This window comes from Emydura macquarii, unplaced genomic scaffold (assembly GCF_026122565.2).
Source record: "Emydura macquarii macquarii isolate MOO-44397 ecotype Brisbane River unplaced genomic scaffold, CSIRO-AGI_Emac_v2 contig_2699, whole genome shotgun sequence".
Classification (NCBI taxonomy): Eukaryota; Metazoa; Chordata; order Testudines; family Chelidae; genus Emydura; species Emydura macquarii.
In genome coordinates this window covers 865322-881968 of record NW_027132836.1, presented here as the reverse complement: position 1 = coordinate 881968, position 16647 = coordinate 865322, and the positions used below count along the sequence as shown (strand labels likewise).

The window sequence follows — 16647 nt, the reverse complement described above, 5'->3', positions numbered from 1 at the left end:
TGGCCTGAGTGGGACACTGAACAGTTAATAGGAATTTAGATCATAAGTTCTTTGGAGCAAGGATTATCTTTTAGTTCTGTTTTGTACAGCCCCTAGCACAATGGGATCCTGGTTCATGACTAGGGCTCCTGGGCACTATGGTAAAACAAATAATAAATAGTAGTAATAATGTCAAACAACCCAGGACAGCAGAACAAGCAATTCTACTAGGCTTTTTAAGGAGTTAGGGAAGCTTAACACTTATGCAATTCAAATTCATACAGTAATAGCCACCTAGTAGCAATGTATTCTCGTTGTCTATTTTCTTCTGGCTCCATGGGAAGAAACCATAGCTTTTATCAGTTATTGGGATTTACAAAGGTAACTTCTATGCATTGGTGGAAGAAGAAAAAGTTACTCACCCTGGGCAGTAATGATGATTCTTCAAGCTGTGTCCCCCTATCGGTGCTCCACTGCAGGTATGTCTGCGTCCCTGTACCTCTGATCACTCCGATGAGAGGCGCAGGGACGCAGACACACCTACAGTAGAGCACCCATAAAGAACCTACTCAAAGAAGAATGGGCACCTTCCAGTGGTCACTAGTAGTCAATGATGGATTTGTAAAATAGATCACAAGAGAGCGCTAAGCTGATTCTTGCCAGCACAGTTCCATCCCAAGCTGCCAAGATCCATACTCATAGTTGATCCTCCTTTCAATAAACAGTGCAACACCTCAAGGATCCTGAAAAACAGAGGTAGAAATGAAGATTGTCCATTTTCCCTCCACCACGGGCCCAGTATTTCAGCAATTTGGACAACATATACCAAAAAGCGCTCACTGATTTGTGTCTAAAGGGCTAATATGTGGGGCCATAGTCTGATGGTTTCCTTTTCCACCCATTCATCATGCAGGGTTTTTGGGGGGAGGTGAAGGTGGTGAATCTGAAGTGTGATCCAGCCAGTATACCATGATCTGACCTTACATAGCTTAAAGAGATCTCACAAGATCACAGCTATATCCATCTAATTTAGTGTATTTCTAAGATTATGATTATGCTGTTATCTAGACAAAGCCTGCCGAGCTCCAGTAGCTCTTTTATAAGTTTGTATATTTTTATAAGTTTGTATATCCCTCTCTGGGGAGGATTGGCTGCAGGCTTCTTCTGGAATATATCAACATTGCTCCATGTTTTGACCCAATGGGTTGCTGCAGAGCAATGCATATTACCTCTGCAGCACTTTCATTCCTTGCTGATTTGGAAGCCAATAGCCCATGTGGAGGTACTAGGTGCTGATGCTGCTAAACCAGCCAAGCTGAACATACTACAAACAAATGTCGCCTTCTTACTTCACTTGAATGGCAACTTGGAGGGGTATGTCATTATAGCTGTCCTGGGCGCCACAGCTAGCTCCTTTTTTCAGCAAGAAATTGACTGTATCCATGCCTCCCTTCTGATGCAGCCACATGCAGTAGGGTACGAGTGTAAAGATCCACAGCAGTAGCATCAGCCCCCTATAAAGGCAATTTCCACAATAATCATATTCCCACAAGCCCCACCCACTGTGTAGCCTATATCCACTCACTGGGGTGCTATATACCCCTCAAGAGACAGGTGGGGTTACATATAAAGGTTGATGAGCCTGCCACTGACATGGCTAACTGTGATGGGTGTTTTATCTCAGACAGTAGAGCTCGTGCTTTAAGATCTAGAGGGCCTCGGTTTGATTCCTGCTACCAATGAACCATGTAGGGGCCTGGAGTTACAGATGCAGCAGGAGCACTGGAACCTTGCTAGAAGTGGAAGGAGACCATGAGGCCTCGACCCTGTGGCCCCACCCCTATGTGACCTCCTCTTCTGCCTGAGGCCCCACCCCCTGGCCAGACTGGACATGGTAAGAGCCGCCCAGGGAGCCTGGTCCACTGTGTGGAGCCCTGGACCCTCCACCTACCCCATTTCAGGCGCCCCTGGGCTGCAGTCTCCAAACTAGCCTGCATTTGGCTTCCGCTGCAAGCACTCCTAGCATCAGGGACATTGATTAAACACTGGTTAAATGGGTATATGCAAAAGCTTGTTGTGAATGGCAATGGATCACTGTGCAGAAAAGTCATCAGTGAGGTACCGCAAGGTTAATGCTGGGACCCCTACCTTCCAGTTAACAAACTAGGAGGACAAATTCAGACATGATGAAAGTGGGTCCCACTCCACCGACATCAATGCTGGAGTAAGCAGACACAGGTTGAAATCTTCAATTGAAATAAAGAATTGGACCTATTTGAACAAGGGGCCAGATTCTGCCCTGATTTCCCAGTGCAATCCAACTGATACAAGCAAAGTTGAATGGGCTGTTAATCAGGGCAGAGTTTGTACTCACAGTATGTCACTTCCAGTCTTGTTGCCCTTAGGGTTTGTATCCTTCATACCTTCAGGGGCAGAATATTTTCAGAACAATTTAAATCCTAAGAAATGGCAAGTGGATTTTAATGAGAGCAAAATCTCCCACTTTCCAGACGTATCACAGAAACCATGTAAAAAAATTCTCCCCCTGTCCAACACCTGATTTTCAGAGGAATCAATTACATTGGCTCTTGAGTGCAGTGCCAGTCACAATTAAACTTCTGCTTGCACCGAGGCTCCAGGAGCGGCCACGAGGCAATAACACGATCCCAATGTACTTTAATACTATCCCTGCTAAATGCCGATAATATACTTTTCTATCTTTTGAAATTGCACAAATTCAAGGATATTTGAAGGACATGGTGTCAAGCTGTCACGAATGTGGCTGCCAAACTCAGGGCAGACTATTAGAATCCAGGGCACAGACCCCAAATTGATTGTGTGTTCTATAATTAGATTTCACAAACCAAGTATCAAGTGTGAACTCCTCAAGCACTATAACAGCCTTGACATGGAGTCACAGACAGTCCCTTGGACACTCTGGTCTACCTTGTGTACCTTGCCACCAAAAATCTCAACAATATGCAGGTTACTCCCAGTCCCAACGGATCAGTTACATATCCCAGATCAACTACACCTTCGATTCTCAAAGACAACACTTGCAGCCACTCCTGTAATAAAATAACTGAAGATTTATTAACTAGGAAAAAGAAATGAGTTATTTACAAGGTTAAAGGAGGTAAACATGCACACGCAAATGAGTTACAGTCTTAGGTTTCAAAAAGTATAGAAGCTGCTGAAATGTAATTTTTTTTCCCTTCCCCAGGAGTTCAAACTGTGATGGGACAAGGGTTTGTTTGTTCACATCCCCACTTTCATGGGTGTGTGGGGAAGCAATCAGCAAAGCCTTTTGTTCACTTATGTTCCACAATGATTCATCTGGTCTACTGACTTTCCTTTGTTGGACAGGAGATGACATTTTTTATGGCAAACTATTATTTCACACTTGGTAATGGTTCTCTTCGGACTGTGGGGGTTTCCACTCTCATAGCAAAGATTTCTATAGTTACAAAGGAAACACTTATAATATCTGTATCCCATGTTATAAGGTGATATATAAGTGAGATTAATGGATGCAGCAATTCACAAACATTTCATAAAGTCCAAATACTAAATGCATCTCTATAACTCTAATACCTATTTTAACAATACTAACATACAGATAAGCCAGGCTAGTTTCCAGCTATGCATTTGTTAGTGTTCAGTGAGGCCTAGTGGCCTTGGCATGAGATAGCTTTACCTGGTCTGCCACCATCACAGATCAATCAACAGTAAAGCTTTTTTTCAAAGCAGCTTTTAAGTTCTGAGAAGCAATTTGGGGATTTACAATTCTATGCTTCCCCCAGCCCTTCTCCAGCAAGAACAGAACCTCCTGCCCAATAATACAGGGTAAGCTCACTACTTGGACGTACTCTTCCAAGGCCACAATGTCATCCTACCTGGCCACAAGACACATAAGCAAAGGCAAGAGGTTGAGTCAGACCTGTTCCTAGTGGGGGAAAGTATTTGATATGAATCAAAATTTAAAAGAAAAAGGTATAGCCAGACCATGACTTGTGTCTACAATCAGAAATCTACCATTAGCTGCCCGGCATGTACCAGGTACCTAGAAACATACCCTAGAAATTCTTATATACAGGGACAATTTCTGTCTCCAGTTAAACCCCAACCGCCCAAATGACTTCAACAGAGTTGCATGTGATTCACATCAGAATTTGATCCAAAACGTCTTTACATAATGCCCTTGAATTCAAGAGATGTTCACCACAGGCCTGATCCAAAGCCCGTTCAAGCCAAAGGGAGTCTTTCTGTTTATCTCAAAGTGCCTTGGACCAAACCTTAAGGGGAAGGAAGAGGATGAGGTATATGGAATCACCCGCAGAGAATAGGGGCACGGAAATCAATGGGAGTTAGATTACTAAATACTTTTTAGCAGCTAGGCCTAAGGGCTTAAACCTGCAGTCTTTACTGAGGCAACACTATCAGTAGATCAGGATCAGACTCTAAACCACTTTATAAATCATTTCTACTTCCAGCCAAATTCCCGATCACTTCAAGAGCTATAGTCTAACATTTCGTTCACATAGCTCCTAACTTCAGCTGGAGAGATGCCCACCCATTCAAGGGCAGGATTCGGACCCACATCTATCATTCCAGAGAGAAAATTCTGAATTGCAGTCATAAGGGATATCTGCCCCCAAAGAATTTTGATACATTTTCTAAACACCACTTAATTATTTACCAAATCAAGAAAATGAGAGCAAGACACAATCATAACCTCTGTCTCTCTCTTATTCCTAGTCATCGTATGTGGAGGGGAGAAGCCACTGCACCCCAGAACCTGTAACCTTCCCCCAATTCTTTTTTTCTAGATCATTTGTTGCCCATTTTTATGACTTTGTAGAAGACTTGGCAAGAATAAAAATTGTCCAGGGAAGAGAAAATGAACAGAGATTAATAAGAGTGGAAATACTTTGAATCACTATGTAGTTATTGCTAAAGTTCCAGTTGTCATGACAATTTGGTATTTTTTTGTCTGAGTTCTTCTTCAGAATTTGCATGTGAATCGAGTAAATTCTCATGACTGGGGGCTTAAGACAGCCAGCAGCTCCTTCATCGTGCCATCACACAGAAAGTTCGCAAATGGCCATTCCTCCTGCCATTGCTTTTTATTCAGAATATATCATTGATTTCAGTGGCAAACTACCTAAGGAAGGAAGCATGCATGGACCAATGCCCTGGGAGTCAGGAGACCTATTGCCACTGCTGTCACTGACCTGATGTGTGACCTTGAGCAAGTCACTTCCTTTTCCTTTGTTTCTATCTTCTCATCTGCAAAATGGGGATAATGCTATCAACTCAGCAATGTAAAGGGCTTGAGAGCTATGGATTAGATGAGCTCATTAACAATAGTTTCCTTTAGTAGTCCCTTTTTTATTCTTGGTGAGGTAAAAACCTAGATTACACCCTCTGATCTTTTCTATTACCTATCTACCATACCCTATAGACAGAGGGCAAATGCCTTGAACTGAATCAATGGAACAGTCTACTCCCCCACATGCTTGACCTAATTCATCTTTCCTGTATTGCACAGAACCAGGAGCTCCAACATTCCATCAATAAAGTTCATTCCACTGTGTTTGAGAAAGTCCAGTTACTGTCAAGGTCCTGTTCCCATAACAGGCATTCTAGCTAATCAATGTTCTCTCAAATTGCTCACACTGATGTACGACAACTATAAAGTTTCTCTCTGGTTTATTTACCTTTCTGCGGAGATGCTGTTGCCCTACTGGATTGCTCCTTCTTGTCCCAGAGTCCAGTTGCAGCTACTGTGCACAAGCTCAGCCTCCCTTCCTGGGTAACTCCATGTATAGGTTATGAGCTGAGTAGCAAAGAGGTGGGGTACCTCCAGGACTTCTGCCTGATTCGGGAATGGTGTAATGTCTACGAGTCTGATTTTCAGAAATGCTGAGCTCCCAGTACTTTCCCTGAGTCACTCACCCCATATGTCGGTATCAGCCTACAGATAGTCAGTAAGTACTCAGCCGCTATGTGTCTATTCAGCAACATGTGAATATCTTTGCCAAAACATCAGGTACCTGTTTTCATAGATTTTTAAGGCCAGCAGGACCATTATAATCACCTAGTCTGACCCTCCTACATAGCACAAGCCATAGAACCAACTCGGTAATTTCTACATCAAGCCCATAACTTCAGTTTCAGCGAGATCATCTTTTTAAAACAGATATCAAAACACAGTTTAAAGACTGCTTGTGCATTTTACATGGTTAAAGAATTGTGGGTTACCTGATCCTTCCCTATCCCTAGTTAATTCCACCTTTCCCCTCTTGCTTTTTTAATACTGTGATCAATAGCTAACTAGGCAGTGGAACAAAACAGGAAGTGTCAGTCACATAACTGAGAGCACATTTTGGCTTAATTCCTTCTGAATTAGCCAATAAAACTCCTGTTTTTTGTCAGTAGCCAAGGGATCTACAGAAGCAAGGGGATGCATTTCTCTTCAGTCTCTCAATCAGAGCATTGCCAAGAAGCAAATAGATGATGGTCACACCCAGACCATTCCCAAATAACTAAGTCACCAGATATTATTTGCTTTCATCGGGGTATAAAATTCAGAACCAGGTGAAAACATTGGGAAAAATAAGGAAATCCAATACTTCAGGCATTTTTAATACACTGAAATAGAAGCTAGAAGCAATACTACTTACCCTTCAAAGGTAAGATTATCCTGGATTTACAATACTGGGTCTGATAAGATAATGTTTATCTCTATAGTGTATAAGCGTACTCTTCAGAAAGGGAATGAAGCCTGAATAAAAAGGCTGGGAAGATGGAAAAATGCAGTCAAACATTAACTGGTGTGGAATGAAATTCTCAGCCCCAATACAATATTTTGGGACCAGGACTCTATACAGCTGGTCCAGCAAGACTGCTGCTAAGTATTGGAGGGGGTAATGGACATAAACTGCTGACCCCAGGGTTATTTGGGGCCATGTGGATTCATGCTGCATACAGATCTGGTAGCCAGTTCTGGTTCACACCCTATTTTTTTTTTTTTTTTTTTTTGCCTTTCACAATTTCAATTCAATTCAATGAGGCTTTAATTGGCATGATAATTTATCACATACTGTCAAAGCATGAGAGAGACAGATACCCACTGTGTACCTGTCAAGAGTGAGTACAACCCACCAAAGACAAGATTCCACACTGCATGTATGGTTGGAACCTTTGCGTCTATTTGTCACTACTGTTCCTTTGTGATCCTGTGGCAGATTGCTACATACTGTGATGCCTTCCACAGTCCCATGTAGACACATACTAAGTCTTTCACCAACAGCACGTATCCCAAATCCAAAGACCCCTGTGTGGGGCAAGGGCACAGAATTTAGAAATAGAGAAACTGGAGTGTTTGTAAACATGCTAATAAAATGAGCCCATCTTCAGAAAATAAAATCCTACCATAGTAAACTTTTATGAAGAAATAAATTGTGTAATGCACATGAGTTCACATGTGATCTCCATCCTGTATGCAGTGCACTGAGCACCACAGAGTGAAACATGGAATTGTGCCTATAACAAACTTCAGGATGCAGACTTGGAAACCATGGCTTCACTGTTGCTGGTTGTTTTGCCAGTATCATTACTATGGATGAGGAGAAGAAAACCTCATGGTGTCAGCTTGGAGCAAAGACTTCATTTCCTCCAAAGAGAACAACAAAAGAACACCAAAAATATCTGACAAAGCCTGGTAAGGATTATCTGGTGGTTGGGGCACTAGCCTAGGATCTGGGAGACCTAGGTTCAATTTCTTGCTTCACCACAGACTTCCAGTGTGACGCGAGCCAAGTCACTTAGCCTCTCTGAACCTTGGTTCCCCATCTGCACAATGGAGATAACATCCCTGCCCTGCCTCACAGGGAGACTGAGAGGAAAAATTCGTTAAAAAGAGATTTTGAATGCTTTGAGATCTACTGATGAGAAGCACTATATAAGAGGTAGGTTATTATTATTATTATTTTCAGAAACAAATCAGAACTGAAAAGTTAGCCAAATGTATGGTCTAAAACAGAAACATTTATATAAGGCAGTAAAAGGTAGCAAGAAATACCACATAGCAGCATACTAAACTTCAAAGACTTTTATTAGTATTGTTAACAATAAGATAAATGAACCCATGCAATGGTTACAGACATGCATAGTATTTTACTGGAAGAAAGAGCGAAACTCAAGATGTGCACAATAACAGCATGCACAGTTAAAAACCTAACACCAAGTGACACAATATTTGCAATGAAGTGACCAGCAGTAGCTCTAAACATCACAGAGTCACACAACCACAGTAGTGCTACAGACAGACATTCAATTCTAAAGTAGTTATGCCCATTTAGGACCTGGATGGAAGCCCAATTAAATCAATGGGACTCTTTCTTTGGACTGGCTTTGGATCAGGCCCAGCAGGGGCATGGTTTGATTAAATGAGAGAGGTCTTGACACTAACAACCAGTTATTCACACATCCCTGCATGAGACTAGCAATGGATGTTATGCTGCCTTCATAGTGCCTGGAGAGCACCGACTTTTTCTCAGTTATTCAGTTTTTTGCACAAAGATAAATCCCCTAAATCATTTCAGTCAGTTCAATTTATATCACAAGAATTCCACGAAATGAGAAAACAAGAAATTACCTTGTCACATCTAATGAGCAAACGAAGCAATGCTCACATGGGCTGTAACACCACATTCCATTTCTTGGCACTGAAAAGCTAACGAGAGCGAGAGCAGCAGCAGCAATTTAAAGAGACTCGTTTGTGTCAATAATGCATAATGCAACAGAGAAAGAAATGCTTTAATTTATGAAAGCAAGTGTGCACGCGAGGGAGAAAACAAAGCTGTAGCAGGCTTAACAGGTACAGTTGTATTTGGAAAACAATTTCATTTTGCAGCATAATTCAGAGTGCTACCTCTCCCTTATAAGCGATTGCTAAATAAAAATGAACCAAAACTTAATGTACCAGATGTACTTGGAGAGCAAACCATTCAGTCTCTTTGTGTTGATTGTTACAATTAAAGGAAGTCTGAGAGCTATAAGGCTGCTTATCTGGTGAACAGCATTGCACATAACAGAGATAGGTACCGTATAACGAGGAAGATGCCAAACAACTTATTGAAGGTTTATTTGCTATCTAGTTTGATCACTTAGGAATGCTGCTCTGATCCAGGACAATCACCCTGAAATTAAGAAATGAGATTAAACAAAAAATATGGGGTTTTTTGTTTTTTTTTTACATATGCAGTTCATAAGCAGTCATGGGAATGGGATTCTAAAGCACTATCTCTGGCTCCTGGGCACTGGAACAAAAGGTACACCTAGCACACACAGTAAAAGGAAAATGCACAAGTTCTCTCACTTCCACCAGAGGGCCAATTTGGTTTGCACAGGCAATACCTCAGGCTCAGATCCTCAGAGGTATTTAGGTACCTAACTCCCAACGAGAATTGAAATAAATGGATTAGGTACCTAAATACCATTGAGGATCTCGACCGTAGGGCAGAATTTAACATAAACCCCAATACTGTGCTAGGTTTTGATCCCATTTATTTTGCTCACTATGCCAGACATCAAGTTGAAAGACTTCTTTGTCTTTCACTTGTATTAGCGAACATACAGTGTGAATTTGGAGCACATAGCTGTGGTATCAGCAAAATGACTGACGTTCACATATATAAATACCTAAAAGAGATTTACCTGAATGGAGAAGGCCAAGGCAGCCGCTGCCATAAGCTGGGTTTCTGATACTCAGGATTTGTAGCTAGAAAGGAAGTAAACCAGTACAGAAGCAATAAAAACACGTGCATCCTATGTTCACAATACTTCATCAGGGAAGTTTTGGTTTTATCATCAGCATATAATAAAGCTGCAGATGCAGCGTTATAAGCACAGCAACAGATTGCTGCTGCTTTCTGAATACAGCTGCAGGTTAATGGACCCAGTGAAGGGATCTTCACTATCGCAATCTAAACGGTAGATTGTTCTATACCTTTTCTGCAGCACCATTTACTGTGGAAAACATTCCTAGCAGTACTGAACAATTCAGGTGCTGATTCTGCCACCTTAACTCCTGTAGCAGTACCCCCATTGAAATTGCACACACGTGTAAAGTGGAAACAACCCTTTCATTTCCAGATTTGTGCTTACATATATTGCCAACATTTTCAAAAGTGACTAGTAATTTGGGGAACTCCAATTTTTGGGTTCCTGTCTTGAAAGCTCAGCATCCACTCTGTGAACATCAGGCTCCTTAGGTACTCAGAATCACAAGTCACTTTTGAAAGTCAAGGACTACAACCTTAAGACTGCATTAGCCTGTTTTTGCAGAGAGACCCTAGGATTCTCACATATTCGCTTATCCTATACTGAATGCAAATCTACCAACTTCCCCCATTGTAAATCAAGTTCTCTTAACAGGTAAAGAATGAGAACAACAGGAAAGTATTGCCATCTAATCTTTCAACAGCTGCAAAATTCCAGGGCATCTATTTTAACTGTTTCCAATGAAGGCCTAGATTTAGGGAGAACAATACTCAAATGCAATTGCCTAAACCAGCCAAATTATAGGGATGCTCTCCAGTCACTGCCACCCCCTACCCATTTCTCTCATTTATGCAGTTCCTTGTATCCTGGCTGGGGGTCAGCTGGCCTTGTGATTATGTGATTGCTTCTCAATAACTGTATTCAAGTACAGGAACTCTGATTGGCTAAGGTGTACTGTATTATTAGTCACACTGTTTGACTAGGGGGAGCTCCTCTGGAGTAAAACCCTGATTATTTATTTGGGTTTATTATTTTCAAATTAGCTCTTGAATTTTAGAACCTAATTCATTTATTCCATATTTCCTGACTGGGAGGCCTATAGTTACTGGGGGAGAACATCACCAACAGCTCCAGTGTCTCAACTGCCATCACAGTAAAAGGTAGCTGCTTCCTCCTAATCTAAAGAGCCTAAGTAAGAAGGTGTGGATGGTTCAAGCCAGTCAGCAGCAATAGGGTACTACAAGCACCAGTCAATGGAAAACCACTTCACCTTTAAGAGACATATAAAGCAGAGGAAGCTCCTTTGATTTGACTTCTTCCCCTGATGAAGAAAGTACTGCTCCTCACCAACTCCTCTCATCCCCTGCCTCCAGTTGGCAGAGAGGAGAAAGGGGAAGGAGCAAGCTAGGGGACTGAATGCTTAGGATATGTCTACACTGCGATAAGAAACTCATGGCACAGAGTCTCAGAGCATTGGTCAGCTGACTCAGGCTGCAAGGCTAAAAATGGCAGGGTAGACATTGGGGTCCCAGAGATAGGGCTCCAGCCCAAATATCTATGCTGCAATTTTACAGCCCGAGTCAGCTGACCTTGGCCAGCCACAGGTCTTTTGCTGCAATGTAGCCATCCCCTCAGGGACGTGACAGTGTAGGGCAGTGGTTACATGTTCAAACCCACCCCACACCAATAGTAACTGAAAGCCCTTATAATGTGAAGGCCTTAATGTGCCTTAGCAAAAAGGTCAAGGCTTAAATGGGACATGGATACAGTGACCAAAATCCCTCCAAAGCAGATTGATAGCTCAGTGTGGGAAGCTGCACTCTCACTACCCATGTGTAAGCAGTTCTTTAACTCAAGAGAGCAAGCCCAGGGCTGTCAGGCTAATACCTTTCATCAACACTAGCAAAAATCAAAGTTTAACAATAAAATAGCGTTTTACTCTAAAGCAGCTTCCTCTGTTCAAAATGCTTGGAGCAGAAATGGTATCAGTATAAGGCAAAGGAATCAGTAAGAGAATAATAGCTGCTAACAGCCTTGCTCAGCGCAAGTTATTTATTACTAATAAACTCATTGCTGCCAGGATAATAAACAAGTCATTGCCAATCAGTATATCATATCTTTACAGATAAGAAAGACCTTCAGTATTCCCTGCACAGCTTTCTGTCTCTCTGCTTTCTGCCCTGGTGCCACCTTCCTCTATTCCACTCTTCATTTCATCATCTCCTTGATCTTTAAGGTTTGTTGCCCTTCAATGACAGAGATTTGTGTGTCAAGTCACAATTCTATATTTTATCTGAGTGAAGCTGAATAGAGACCATTATTATATAAGTCCCTGAAACAGCTAATCTGCTTTTTCCTCTTGTCCTCTGCTGTGTGGAGCCAGGAGATCAGTTTGCAGCTATGCACTACATTTGCAATCAGACTCCAGTGATCCCCATCCCACTTCTTTGCAGATCAGGAATTATCATTTCAGTCCGATATGTACTACCGCAGCAGGCAACGGCAGGTAGCCCCAATACAGTGTTTCCCTTTGGTTTCTTTCAGCAGATGTCTGAAATATCAGAGATTCTATAGGACCAATCCAAAGCCCATGGTGTCTACATCAGGCCCTCTATCTAACATTGTTGTAAATATCTGAAGCAACCCTACCTGCACCCCTCACCAATTTCCTTCTACTCATCAGGATATTTGGGCTAGGTGAGCAGAGAAATTTTGATGCTAAAAATATTAACGTGTATCCATATAGGACTGTGTGTGTCCCATTAACTCCAAAATGAAGTTGTATTGTAGGAGTGACTATTGCACTTGACAGTTGGTAAGGAGGGGACAGAATCTTCTGAGAACTGCTCACAGCTTTCATAGCATGTGCTAGGCTCTGGTCGCTGGTGCTAACATGGGGGAAAAGCTCATTTGGGACATACACAAAAAAATTTTAAAATTATGTTTCTATGACATTTGCCATTTTCATAATGATTTCCCAAGTTGTACTGACAAATGGTTGCTCTCATCAAAACCTTCTGTTTATAAGATCCCTTACTGTAAAGGCTTTTCTCTTCTCATACATATTCTTCTTTTTTATTTTTTCACATGGTAGTAACATGGCAGGTCACCTCCAGCTTTTAGAAAGATGAACCCTGCCCTTTTACAGCTATTGGCAACTTTTACTTTCCACCTACCAGAGACCACCTTAATAACACAGCTCCTTCTCTCTAGATCTAGTAGTGAGAGTCCCAAATCCTGATGTCTCCTGCTAAGTTCTCTAGGGCATTGCTGCCACCAGAATGACAGTCTTCTTTCTAGAGGGCTCAGCATAGATTCATGCACAAAATAAAAGCACGATATACTTATGAATGAAATGTCCATTATCTCCTAACCTTACAGGGCATCCTCGAGGTTCTCCTTGGACTTCATCCTCCTCAGGAATTGGTTGGAGAATTCTTTCTAAGAGATCATCAAGAGTAGAATGAGCCCTGTTGAATGACAGATTAAAAAGGAGACTGTCAAGTTAAAAGTTTTGAACAATTTCTTTTCCTGAATTACCCAAGATTACTAAAACTGAAAGAACATTTTAAAGATCTAATTTTTCACCATTCATGTAATTTACTTTTTGTCTCTCATATCTTGGGAAATAGGCCTGACAGCTCAATTATCATTCATAGACAGTTTCACTTGCAGGTTCTTATCCACCAGCACAAAGTTGCAGGGTTTGGGATATAAGGCATTTATATCCCCATTAAGGCCCAGTGTAAAGGGCCCTTAATTTAAAAGAGAATCAGGTCCTGAATATTTATCAAACATTATAATGTTGTACTTAAATAATAACCCTCAATCCACATGTAAATCAGGTGTGTACTACAGAGGCAAGCAGTGGTCCAAAATAATGTTCAGGATAATGGAAGGGAACAACTTGCTACCTGCACAGAATCTGCTATAACATAGTATTATAGCAGTCTCTGAAATGTTTCCAGGTCCTCACACAGGGCCAAAAAGACAAGCATAACTGCAGGGTTTCAATGCATGGATGAAATGATGGCGTAGAGATGAGGGTTTTAGGTATATTAGGAATTGAGGAAACTTTTGGGAAGGGAGGCACCTATACAGAAAGGATGGGCTCCACCTAAACCAAAATGGACCAGATTGCTGGCATGTAAAATGAAAAAGGTTGCAGAGGATTTTTTAAATGAAGGGCTGGGGGAAAACCATCAGGTGCAGAGGAGCACAAAGTTTGGGCAGACACATCCATTAAAGATGAATTTATTAAAGGGGGAATTCTATAGCATATACTCTCGTAAAGGAAATAGGAAAGAAGTTGGTAAAGTACAGATAGAAGATAGTGAGGAACAGTCAAATGTAAAAAAGTCCCATTTAAATATAACACATGAAGGCAAGCAACTGAACATTGACACAACCCTATGTTCCAGGTGTCCCTAAACCTCAAGCTTCCAGAAGACCGTATTAGACAACAGGATTGGATGAGAAGATCACTCAAAATTACCCTGTTCTGTTCATCACCTGTGAAGCTTCTGGCACTACCCACTTGTCCGAGATAAATTCTGGGCTAGATGGACCATTATGACCCAATATGGTCATTCTTATGAAACATATTAAACAAGCTCTACTTTAATTCTTTATCATCTGAGATCTAAAGAGTTTTAGAAACAGTGTCCTTATTCTTCTCTTTAGTACCTTTCTGTTTCTTCTGCTAGATTCAATATCTCTTCAGTCCATAAGCTGTGATCTACCTCTCCATTATTCTCAATTTCCTCTTCCTCCTCTTTTTCTTCTGGATTAATTTGAATGGGAACTATTTGCATAAACAGAGTGACTTTTAACATCGAAGATACACGTGAAATGGTTAAAGAAATTAAAATGCATTTGTACATCCTACTGTGCTTCCAAAACTTTCATTCATCAATTTCTTTAGCATCCTGGCCCAGGTCATCTGATTTTCAATTAAATAAGCCCATTGTGGATCTATTTTTAGAAATGGCCAGTAGCAAGACCCAGATAAGTAGTGAAATCTACCACCTTGCTATATTCACAGGAGCTAACATCGTGCTGCATGCTAAAATGGAAAATGCACGAGGAAATAAATCTTTTCCCCTTATCCTTCTAGATATGGGAAAAAATCAAAAGGAAACCTGTAGATGTTGGCTTTGTTGCCCTATTTAGCAGAGTCTAACAATATTTATTTTTCCCTAGACTTATCTTAGTAAATTTTGTTCCCTGTATCATGTGAATTAATTCACAGCCACCTTCTGCTAAGCTATGATAAGCAGGAAGCAGCAGGCTGTCACTAGAATGAAATCTGAAATGGCTATATTTTATACAAATACAAAAACCCACTGAGTGACCAGCAAGCAATACAGGACGCTACATTCCTCACCACCTAAAAACACGATACCCTTGCATATGAACACTCAAAATGGCTTGTTTACCCCGGATAACTATTTTCAGTGGGTAAAGATCTCACACAACATGCAGGGCAACACAAACAAGTGCAAGTATCATTCTTGAGTACCTTTGGAACGTCTATACAGAGTATCTTGTGTTTCTGACTTGCTTTCATCTGCTTTTCCCCTTTTCCTTCTGCCATCTTAATAACAAATGCAGAGTCCATTCATTAAATTTTAGGTTTTCTATTCACCTGGTGGCTTGAACTGTGCATCTGAAACATGACTCCCATCTATTACCATTCTGGGTATCACTGGCATGAGAAATTCAGTATTCTGACCTTTGATATCTTAAAACAGAGTGTGGAACACCTGATATTGGAGCTCTGTAATCATGGCCAAATAGCTACAATTTCCTTACAGTATGAGATCAGAAAGAGATAATAAATGTGAAAGGGTAATCTAAACACAAAATAAACTGCCACACTATTAGGATGCACCCTTGGAGGATGCATGGAGCACTCTTTACTGATTTGCTCTCAGACTGACAACTTGAGCTGTCCTTTGCTGCAAAAATTGAGCCAGTTGTTCATTATCCCTCCTTTCTGGGTTACAGTGCCTGTCTTAGATTAAATCTGTAGTGTCATGATACAAATGGAGGTTACTTACTGTAACTGGAGGTTCTTCGAGATGTGTGGTTCCTATGTGGACTCCAGACATGGGTGTGCATGCATGCCATATGCCGGAGCTGGAACTGTTTGTAGTAGAGTCTGTCAATCCACGTGTGCATCATGCATCAGCCACATGCTACATCTGGGTCTGATGAGGTTGCCAGAGTCGATGCCCCTCCAAGTCCCTTTTACCGACAGGTGCGGAGCCTGTAGCAGAGGGAATGTGGGGTGGGAATGGAATCCAGATAGGGACCACACATCTCAACCTCCAGTTACAGTAAGTAACCTCCATTTCTTCTTCAAGTGCTGGTCCCTATGTGGATTCCAGACGTGGGTAGGATAGCGAGCAGTACTCAGCATGAAGGTTGGAACAAGGGCTCATTAGAAGTGAGAATCTGTAGGACTACACAGCCTGCTGCTGCAAATGGTGCGATGGTGTAATGATCGATGAAAGTATGGATAAAAGACCATGTGGTCACCCTACAAATGTCCTGTGCTGGTACATACACAAGAAAGGCAGGCGTGGTGGCTTGTGCCCCTGTGGAGTGGGCAGTGATGCCAAGTGGCAGGAGACTCATGAAAGGCTGTAGCTTTCAGAGATGCACCGGGAGATCCACTCTGAGAGATGCTGGGAGGAAAGACCTCAGCCTCATACTAGGGAACAGAACATCATGTCAGCTGCATCAACCACAGCTTGGAGGGTCACTTTGGCCACTAGCTTACTCCCATCTATGAAAATCTTGACTTCGGCCTGTTTGTCTTCCAGGAGGAAGGCCTGGAAGTCTGCCAGTTTTGAGTACTATAGAAAGTCGTAC

General features: G+C 41.7%; 1 protein-coding gene across 1 annotated transcript in view; it reads right to left on the bottom strand.

Annotated features, from left to right (window-relative positions):
* Positions 1–8169: 8169 nt before the first annotated feature.
* Positions 8170–16647, bottom strand: part of TEX14 (testis expressed 14, intercellular bridge forming factor) — a 69520-nt gene continuing 61042 nt past the window's right edge. The window contains 5 exon segments of the mRNA XM_067565771.1: positions 8170–9185; positions 9703–9766; positions 11905–12014; positions 13143–13238; positions 14455–14572. Of these exon segments, the coding sequence (XP_067421872.1) occupies positions 9149–9185; positions 9703–9766; positions 11905–12014; positions 13143–13238; positions 14455–14572 (425 nt within the window). The 3' untranslated portion in view covers positions 8170–9148.